A 10,551-nucleotide genomic window follows, 5' to 3' on the forward strand; every position below is an offset into this window, starting at 1 on the left:
TTCCCCCAACCCCCCCTGCACTGTGATACATTTATTTTTTATTATCATTTTCAGTTTGTAGAAGAGAAAGGTTAAAGGGTTTTCTTAGAGTAATAAGCTTTAAATGCTGGAATTTGAATCTAGGTCTTTTGACTCTAGATCCAAAGATAAATTCCACTATATTATGACTGGGATAATGGGATAATATTCTCTTCATGTGTCTAATGGGGGAAGGGAGAGAGTGAGTAAACTTCAATACTGTGCCTTTATGGTTTACATCATTAGTTCCTTCTACATTTGTATAGGCTGCTTGGGCAGTAGCAGTACTTAACTAAGTCAGCCACTGAAATTAGAAAAAAAAATTTGATTCTGATCTTTGTTATCTTTGATACTAATGCTAATTTCATTCTGATAGAACTGATTTATCATCATCATCATCATCATCATCATCATAGAGCATAATGATGAGAATGTCTTTCAGGATCCCAGAAGGGATTTTGAAAACTAGAAAAGTTGTTAAATAACAATAAAGAATAAAAAAGCACATTATAAACTATGGCTATTAAAACAAAATATTTATTAGGAAAGGAATAAATTCTTTGTTTGCTTGGTTTAATGGATGGGTGGCAGGGTCAACATGACTTTTCTCTCAGAACATACATAAACTCAACTCAGTTTCACGAATTGTTTTATGTGTGAAATTTTTTTTTAAATAGATCAAATTTTCAGCTACAGCAAATAAAGAGCCAACAATGAATTCCTTCTATATTGCAGGGCCCCTTCCCGATGGATGGGAACAAGCCATGACCCAGGATGGAGAAATTTACTACATAAACCATAAGAACAAGACCACCTCTTGGCTAGACCCAAGACTTGACCCTCGTTTTGGTAAAGGTTCATCTCAGACATATGTTTTAGAATATTTCTCATTACTCTTTCTGTGTGCATGTGTTTAAATGTAAACAGCATTAATAGTTAATAGCATTAGAACAAACTCTGCAGAATCTATCCTACTCTTTCAAGTACTTTTTTTTCCACGCTTTTATTTGTCATTTTAAACTTTGGAATCTTGGAAGTCCAGCTTAGTTATTTAGCCAAACCTTTTAGTTTGCCAGGCATCCTGGGGTTAACTGACCCAAATCATTGTTCTTCACAAATCTTTTGGGAGTCACAATGACCTTACTTAAAAGTCTTTTCAAAATTATAATAATAATCAGGCTGTCAAGCAGCATTTGAAATCTGCTTACCAGCTCATCATCTCTACGCTTCTCTGTGATGCAATCAACATATTCTTATGCTTCTCTTTTACTGAGATGGCTTCTAACTCTTGTCAACCCAACCCTGTGCTTAAAAGAAATATCAACCAGTCACCTTGGAAGAAGTGGATTGATGAATATAATGTGACTTTGTGAAACTAACTCTTGAGCAAAAAAATTAATTTATTTCTCTGTCATTTCATCCTCTTCCCTCCCCAAATCAGGAGCTTTTCATCCTCTGAGGATGCATGTTTTGATAATGGTGTACAAGTTTTTTGCTCTTGGTTTATTATTTGATAATTCCCTATTTTCAGTTTCTTTAGTTGGATTTCTGAGGTATTTTTCCAGAGCTATGGAAAAATGAATATAAAAAGGAGCAGATCATTGTGGTTTTGAAGCTTTAGTCTTGGACTCAGTACTGCTAAATGAAAACAGTGTGCAAATCACTGAGTAGGTCAGGCTGAGGGGATAAAAAATCTTTGAAGCTTTACAGGGGTTGACCTAACAACAACTGGCAGAGCCCTTATGAGAAAGAGGCATTAACTCTCTGAATGCCATCTAAACACAACCCTGGAAAAACTTAGGTCTGCTTAGTTAAAATAACTAAACTGTCCAAAGCATTGTGAATCTCATGTGACTGTGTGGGTACCTTTTACCAAAAAGGGAGGGGAGGGAGGACAAAACTCAGACCTTCATTTGCCCTTAGGTGAAATGCAGAGGAAGCTAAACTGGCTGACCAGTCTTGCAGACAGGTTGAACCCACTATTCAAGTAAAGTCAAAGGTGGAGCATACTCAGAGGCTGTCAGCTTTGATAGATATATGGTTTGGCTTAAACACTAGTCTTTTGAGCTGCAGATCTGTTTGTATGTCGTAGAGGTAATGCAGCATGCTGGTAATTTGCAGCTTTGAATTCTGTTTATTACATGAATAAGACCTTGTGGTTGAAACAGGAAATCAAGGAACTATGAGAGGTAATAAATGTAGTGACTAGAAAGATACCAGCCCTGTTTCTCTAAATCATCCTAGAAGAAATAGACTCAGCTTTTCCATGTCTTAAAACCGAAACAACAACAAAATAGTCATATTATATATTTTCTGTTTAAGCATTTGTGAAGTAGAATAAGATGAAATCTTAGCTAAGCAGCAAAGGTCATGAATTAGAACAAAACATTTCATTTTGAGCAATAATTTCAACTACAGGAGTGGGATGAAATAGTTTGCTGTGATTGTTGTAAAGTTCCATTAACCATTAACTTGAGGTTGGTCTTTTCTTCTTTAAATAAATACGTTCTCTGCCTCTTTTGTCCCCCTTCAAATCCCTCCCAACCAAACCTTCTAACTAGAAATGTCCAAAAGCTTCACAAGGTTCTCTTACTGTCTTCAGTTTCCCTTTTTGGGCCCACTGTGTATGTGTATCCCAGACAGGCTTGACAACATGCCAAGGCTTTTTATTTTGTGGCCCGACTTTTAATCTGTTCCAGACCTTTTCAGTCAGAGAGCTCAAGTGTAACTGGAGGGGGGTGGGGAGAGAGGGGTAAAATAGAAAAAAAGCATGTGGTTTCTCTGATCTAGAGTGACGGCAAATAGAGACAAGCTGCTAGCTGCTGTTGAATTTGAAGGAGTTTTCCTTGAAATCTGGAATTGTACATATTGTATCATGGGTTACACTTTATTATTTCTGCCAAGGAAATATAAAGAGTTCCTTTCCCTTCCTTCTGGCCTACTCCCTTTTTTGACCTTTTGAGTCTCTCCAGCATGATAAGTAGTACATTTGTATTTACAATGTTAGTGGGATATAGCTTTACCTATTTTTCCAAAACTTCTGTGTTAAAAGTGTCTAGCAACTGTAATTTGAATAAAGTTAGACCTGTAACTTTGGAGTTTGGAACAGAGTACAGAAAGAGATGTTGCTCTGTTTTGTTGTATATAGGCTTCCTATTCACTGCCACCTCCTTTTTTCTATTTGTAAATCTGTTTTACAGTATTTAAGGAGTCATTTCAAAACCTGTAAGTTTTCCCTAGAAGTATCATTTTTAAAGAAATTATTAATTCTTATTTGTTTTAACATCATCTTCACATCTCTCCTTGCCACTAGTCAACTCAGACAGCTATTCTTTGCGATGCAACAATAAAATAAAAAAAAAATCTGTTCCAGCAGAAGGGGGGAGAAGAATAAGCATTTATATAGGATCTACTAAGTACCAACTACTTTGGTAAACACTTTCCCCCCCTCTCTATTACATGCAAAGATAGTTTTCAGCATTTATCCTTTTGCAAATTTTTGAGTTTCACATTTTTCAACCTCTCTCCCTTCGCCTGGCAGCATATTGTCTGTCATAGGTTTTACATGTTCAATCATGTTTAAAATACTTTCATAGTAGTCATTTGTGAAGGAAGAATTAGAACCAAGGGGGGAAAAACCATGAATAAGAAACAAAGAACATAAAAGAAGTTTTAGAAAGTGAACCTAGGGGACAGCTAGGTGGCACATTGGGATAAGGCAGCAACCCTGAAGTCAGGTGGACCTGAGTTCAAATTTAACCTCGAAACATTTAATAATTGCCTGACTGTGTGACCTTGGGCAAATCACTTTAACCCTATTGCCTTGCAAAAACAACCCCCCCCCAAATGAACATAATATATTGTCTTCTACATTCAGACTCCCCAGTTTTTCTTGGATTGGATGGCATTTTCCATAACAGGTCTCTAGGATTGTCCTTGAATCCTGAATGCTGAGAGGAGCATAGTTAATCATCTCACAGAATGTTCTTTAATGTGTACAGTGTTATCCTGTTTCTTTATTTCATCTCAGCATCAGTTCTGCAAGTCTTTTCAGGCTTTTCTAAGTTTCCCATTGCTGATTTTAATAGAACAATAATATCCATTAATTCATATATACAACATATTTAGCTGTTCCCCAATGATGGGCATTCCCACAGTTTCCAATTCTTTGCCACTACAAAAAAAAATGCTAAATACTTTTTACATATATTTTTTTTACAGCAGCCAGTCAAGGAAGTTGCTATTAACATCCCCACACCCTATTTTATAGTGATTGAGTGACTTGTCCAGCTCATACAGCCAGCCAGTAAGTATCAAAGGGCAAATTTGAACTTGGACTTTCCTGACTCCAGGCTCAGCTCTCCATCCACCAATAGATTAGATATTGTGTTTTACACCCAGTAATCCTCTACCTCTCTTCTTTGAGAACAAGTTTGCCCAGTATATTTATATTTAAATTATTTGGGGTTAATATTATAGGAGTTTGTGTATATTATTTCCTTATTCTGTTTACTGTAATCCATATCAGATCATATGTCTCTTCATGCTTTTCTAATTTTTCATATTATCATTCCCATGGTACATGATTGCTATTGCATTCATGCAGTGCAATTTTTTTTTAGCTCTTCTCCAATCAATAAACATTTCCTTTGGTTTCAGTTTTCTTTGCTACTATACAAATAGTACTTGCTGTGAATATTTTAATGTATAAGGAACTTCTTTATAAAGTGTAAAAGTAATGGATATTTTAGGCACTCTCTTAACATAAATTGCTGGTATAAATTCTAGCAATTTTCAGCAACGGTTGTACTAATTCACAGATTCATGAACAGTGTTAGTAAGCCTGTCTTTCTATAATAGTACATATAACTGACTCAGTATCCTTTAAAATGTTATGTCCTTTTTTTCTCCTCTAAAGAATTGTACAGGAAACGTACCTTTTTCTTCATTGATGGATCACTTTTTTTAAAGTTCCTATTTTTTTAAAGGAAGATTTTATTTATTTTAATTTTACAATTCCCCCCCCAATCTTGCTTCCCTCCCCCCACCCCCCACAGAAGGCAATTTGTCAGTTTTTACATTGTTGCCATGGTATACATTGATCCAAATTGAGTGTGATGAGAGAGAAATCATATCCTTAAGGAAGAAACAAAGTATAAGAGCAAAATACATAATAAGATTTTGATTTTTTTAAAATTAAAGTTAATAATCTTTGGCCTTTTCAGTTCTTTCTCTGGATGTAGATAGTATTCTCCATTGCAGATACCCTAAAATTGTGCCTTATTGTTGCATCCTATTTCTTTTTCTTTTTCTTTTTTTAGAAGAATCTTTTAATTCTTTTTTTTTTAAGATTTTTCAAGGCAATGGGGTTAAGTGGCTTGCCCAAGGCCACAGGCTAGGTAATTATTAAGTGTCTGAGGTCAGATTTGAACCCAGGTACTCTGACTCCAGGGCCACTAGCCGCCCCCCTATTTCTTTTTAAAGAAAAGTCCAAATCAATAAATATTACAGCTGCAGGCATCTAAAACAATTATTTGTTTTATTTATTTATAAGACATTCTCTGCCTTAAAGTGCTGAATCATCCCATAGTTCTTCTTTGAAAGAATTTATTGCGAATTTTGCAACACCCCTACTGCTGTTGTGAATCCCGGGTACTAGTTTGATTTTTTATTAACAGATTTAACTCTAATGAGCTGTGAAATAGTGCAAAATTTTAACCTCTCCTACACATAGCAATTCTGGGGTTCCTCTTTTCTCTGACAAGTTTTGTGCCTATATGTATCATTAAGACAACCCCAAATTTAGATGGACATTTTTTTGGAGAGTCTGATTTTTTTTTTAATCTTGTCATGTGTTTGAACAATTCTCCAGTAAAAAAAAATTGCTAATGAAAATGCAAACATTATAAAGTTTTTTTTAGGTTGAAAGATGTGCCAAAACAATGATAGTTGATGAATTGTTCATATATGAAATGTTATTTTCCTTTTGTTTATGCAAAGAGATGATTTAAAAGTTGTTGGTGTTAATGTTAAGTGATTTGTGTTTCTGGAAATAAGTGTGTATGACATAAGACTGGTAAAAAATAAGTACATTTGTATAAAACAGAAAAATATACTGGAACCACAGCTTCAAGGGGAGAAAGAACCTCATGCCTGTTAAGTTGCTTTGAACTATTATTTTCAGGAGACTTTATGCTAGGATCTAATTCCTAAGGAGTTAATGAACATTGCCATCTGGGTTTGGGGGAAGGGTGCTCTGTAAATGTAGACTTCTTCAAAAAAAATAAGTTTCTTAAGCCATAGAAAAGGAAATTTTAAATCAATCATTATTAGAAATTAATATCATAGTATTCCCCCAACCACCCCAAAAAGAAGTGAATTAATGTTAATACTAAAAACCATAGCTTTTCTTCAATGATTCTTTTAATTATAAGAACAAAATCTTCTTTATGAATAATAAAATGGTTAATAAATTTAATTATAAGTTACTTCTCAGGAACTAAATACCTGTAATATCAAATAAGCAATATTTTGATAAATTTTGATAAAAATTGCTCCAAATGAAATTTTGCCCAGTTTACCATGTTGTAAAAGCATCAAGGGACTCAGAGACTAGAAAATATAAATTCTTTAATGGAATTTATGAGTAATGAAAGTACCAACAAACCAGCACATGAATATACTTAACTAAATTGCCAGAGATCTTCTGTAAAAAACAATGTATTGCTTAAAAAAGGAAACCTAACACTTTTTATGTCTTTAATAATAGACTAAATTATCGTGTAATGACTAGAGAGACTAATAATAGATCCATCACTTGACAGCTCCATATTTTAATTCCAAGTTTAACAAGTCACATTTTACTAATATTCCCAGAAAAGGAAAAGAGTTTGTGATATATGCTGTACTTTAATAGAGGGGCAGCATGGCTTAATGGAAATGGGACAGGGTTTGGGAGTAGAAGACCTGGAATCAAATCTGCCTCTATCTCTTGGCTATATAACCTTGAACAAGACCCTTATCCCCCTGAGTTTCTACTTTCTCAAATGAAAATTTGGGATTAAAATATTATTATCTCCCTAAGAATGCAATAAGTACAATCAGCAATTTTTTTTGGTTATTCCTAATATATGCCAGGCAATATCTAAGCTCTAGAGATATAAATAAGCCTTTACAGAGCTTAAAATCTGATAGTGGAAGATAACCCATAGAGGGAAGTGGGAAAGGCTGGGAGCGATGGGGACCAGGGGTTACCTGGTACAAGAAGGGCATGATATTCCATGGAGTCTAAACCAAACAGAGCTGCTGATGGAGCATGGAAAGTTAGCTGGAAAGTCCAGATCCTAACCCTTTACAAAGGAAAACTTTGGGAGGACTTTTGAGTGTCTAAGGCTGAGTTAACAGTGTGGTGATAAGATTTCAGGTGATCAGCTGGGGTTGTTATATTGATCCAGTGAGTTAATATTAGGCTATGAAACTGTATAAAATATGAATTTGGGACAAAGAAGAATGAAGGGAAGGAAACTGCTGAATTATATGGAATATGAAACTTATTAGGGAATAGAGTGGAAAGAACTTCAGATAATATAACCTTTGGGACTTGGGATAATTCCTTTCCCTTTTCTCTGAACCTTGATTTCCTTTGAGAAAATAGAAGAAAATACACCTCTTTCTGCTTTAAATCCTATGAACCCAAAGGCTCCTCAAGCGGAGAGAAAACACGATCTGACAGAAGTTGTCATTTTTTTTTCCTGGCTATATCTTCCAATGACAAAACCACCCACATTTTCCTTTGTAACTTCTAGTCATAGAAATCTTACTCTTGTTTCTAAAAAGGCCAGAAGTTTGGCAAGACTTAATTGCTACATTTAATTTGTTGCTTGTGCCTTCAGGCAGTAATCATTTTTTGCATCATTGCTTGTTTCGGTCATGGCTGTAAAGCTAAACAAGATCTACAAAACCAGGCAGATTATGCTGCCATGACTGTGTGGTTTCCTCTTTCCAGGTTCATTACTATATAGTCTATACCCCTGGGACCCTGCTCAAAAAAAAAATCACATAGTCCTCTCCTTCCTTCATTCTCCCCTTCCCCACCTTTTGTCTTGAAATAGCAGGGTAGAATCATACTAGGATTAATTTCTCCAAGGCATGTAATGTTTGTTTATATATCAGTAGTTACTTTTAGCAAAGGAAGAAAGAAAAAGTAGTGGGGGGGTGTTAGAAATTGAGGCAGCTGTTGGAATTTGAGAGTCAATATTCATTTTAGGAACCATAATCTTGAAGATTCTGAACAAAGACCAAGCATCAAAACATGGTTGTTACAAACAGATTGATTTTTATCATTTTTTCTTTTTGGGGGGAAGGAGATGACTGAATTGGGATCTAAAGACAGTTTAATACAAACTGTACCCTCCTTCATCTCCACAATTTTCCTTTAGATCCATGCCAGATATAATGAGAAAGGGTCTCAGTGAATAATCTATTTATTTATATTTCCTTCTATGACCCACCTTGAAGAGTCACCCAAAGAAACCTAGAATCAGAATCTCATGATGGAACTTTTCAAATTGTTTAATTTTTTAATGCATTTATGCATTTTCTTCCCAAAAAAGCCAAGAAAACACCATTGCAGAATATATTCTTTGGAAAAAAACCTTAAAATTTGTTATTAATGTATTTGACAGTACAATGTTGACCCTGATATTATATTTTATGAGAGTTTGATTGCCTCTTTATTTACATTGTTTCATTTATGTGAATGTATGTTTATACTCACATAATGTCAGTCCTGCTGTCTTCAGTCATTTTAAGTAATAGAAATATTTCATTCATTATACCTTATGGCATAGTGATATTACATTATATCCTTTTAACATAATTTGACCAGCTATTCCCCCAATCATCAGACATATTATGTTTCCAGTATCTAATCTAATCTTCCACTTCATACAGAATTCCCTAATAGACACTCAGTTGTCAAGTTCAAGTGTTTTTCACTGAAAGAAGCTTGCTCGGGGTGGCTAGGTGGTGCAGTGGATAGAGTACCAGTCTTTGAGTCAGGAGGCCCTAAGTTCAGATCTGACCTCAGATACTTGTGTGACCTTGGGCAAGTCACTTAACCCCATTGCCTTGTAAAAACTACAGTAAATAAAATAAACAAATACAACTGTCATCCCTTCTTCCCCCCCAAAAAAAAACCTATTTGCTCCTCAAAGAGTAGGTATTTAATTGTTGAACTGAATTCTATTAATCATCCACAACAATTTCATTTATTCTTCATAAGAGACCTTTCACCCTATTTGGTCATTCATTTGTATGTATGCCAATCTCTGGGTCATGGAGTACTTAATAATAAATACCACACTCAAGATATAGTTTCAGGGACAGTTAAGTGGCTCAGTGGATGTAGCAGCAGCCCTGGAGTCAGGAGGACCTGAGTTCAAAACGGGCCTCAGACACTTACCTAGCTATGTGACCTTGGGCAAGTGACTTAACCCCACTGCCTTGCAAAAACAAACAAACAAAAGATACAGTTTTAGTAATTCAGATAACAATGAGACCTGTTATGTCTCCTTTTCTTGATAGTCTTTCTTTATTAATATGTATCTTTGTTTGGTTCAGTCAATCATTTCAACATATTGATCTTTTTGAGCTCAGTATTTCTCTATCATCTGCTAACATAGTGTCTACCTTCAAGCAACTGAACCTGTCTCTTGTTCTGAACATGTAACAACAGATATTTTTGCTGTCATTAGCATTTGACAGTCTTGGGTTACAGTCTGGAACTTCTGATACTCTTCTAGGTCTGTTGCCATTCTTTGCATGGATCCATGAATCAAATATCTTTGTACATGCCTTATTAAAACTTAATGTCATTAGAGAGCTCCATGTACCACCACATTTCTTTCTTTAGTTGTTTCTGTTTGATTGGAGGAAGTAAGGAAAATGGGGTCAAACTATGTAGGTTAAGTTCAATGCTTTTAAAATTAGAATATTTTTTGAGAATTTTGCAGTGATCTCATTCTCACCATCCTAGATCCTTGACTTAACAGAATTTTATTCATAAACCTATGTTGATAGTTTAGGTTGCTTAATATTCTATTAAATTAAAATTAATTTAAAATGAAATAGCTATTATCCATATAAAATATAAAGAACTAAATAGTGAATAGCCTTTCTTTTTCTAAGAAAAAAAAAAGTTTTATTGGTGTTTATCATGTTTCATTTCTCTCTTTTGTATAGCCTTCCCAACCTCTAAAAGTGATCCAAAGACTTTCTTGCTTTCATTTTCTTTGCTTACTCTAACATCTAAAGGAATGTTCCCCCTGCCCCCTCATATTCACCTATTGAATTTCTACTTATAGATTCAAATACTCTTCCTGAGGGGTGGGGAGAGAGAACCTACCTCTGATATTTTACTACTTTTGACCCTGGGCAAATCATTTAACTCCCTAAACCTCAGTTTCCTTATGTGTAAAATGGAGATAACAATAATACCCATCTTACAGTATTGTTAGGAAATCAAATGAGATG

General features: G+C 34.9%; 1 protein-coding gene across 2 annotated transcripts in view; it reads left to right on the forward strand.

The window, feature by feature from the left end:
* The window catches only part of YAP1 (Yes1 associated transcriptional regulator), a 166,226-nt gene that overhangs the window by 85,212 nt on the left and 70,463 nt on the right, over nucleotides 1–10,551 (forward strand). The window contains exon 4 of one of the 2 annotated variants that reach the window (XM_074216553.1): nucleotides 754–867. The exons of the other annotated variant lie outside the window; for it this stretch is intronic. Coding sequence (XP_074072654.1) covers nucleotides 754–867 — 114 coding nt within the window. The remainder of the gene's footprint in view (nucleotides 1–753; nucleotides 868–10,551) is intronic. 2 annotated transcript variants of the gene reach the window in all.

The sequence above is a fragment of the Macrotis lagotis genome, chromosome 1 (assembly GCF_037893015.1).
Source record: "Macrotis lagotis isolate mMagLag1 chromosome 1, bilby.v1.9.chrom.fasta, whole genome shotgun sequence".
In the NCBI taxonomy this organism is placed as follows: Eukaryota; Metazoa; Chordata; class Mammalia; order Peramelemorphia; family Peramelidae; genus Macrotis; species Macrotis lagotis.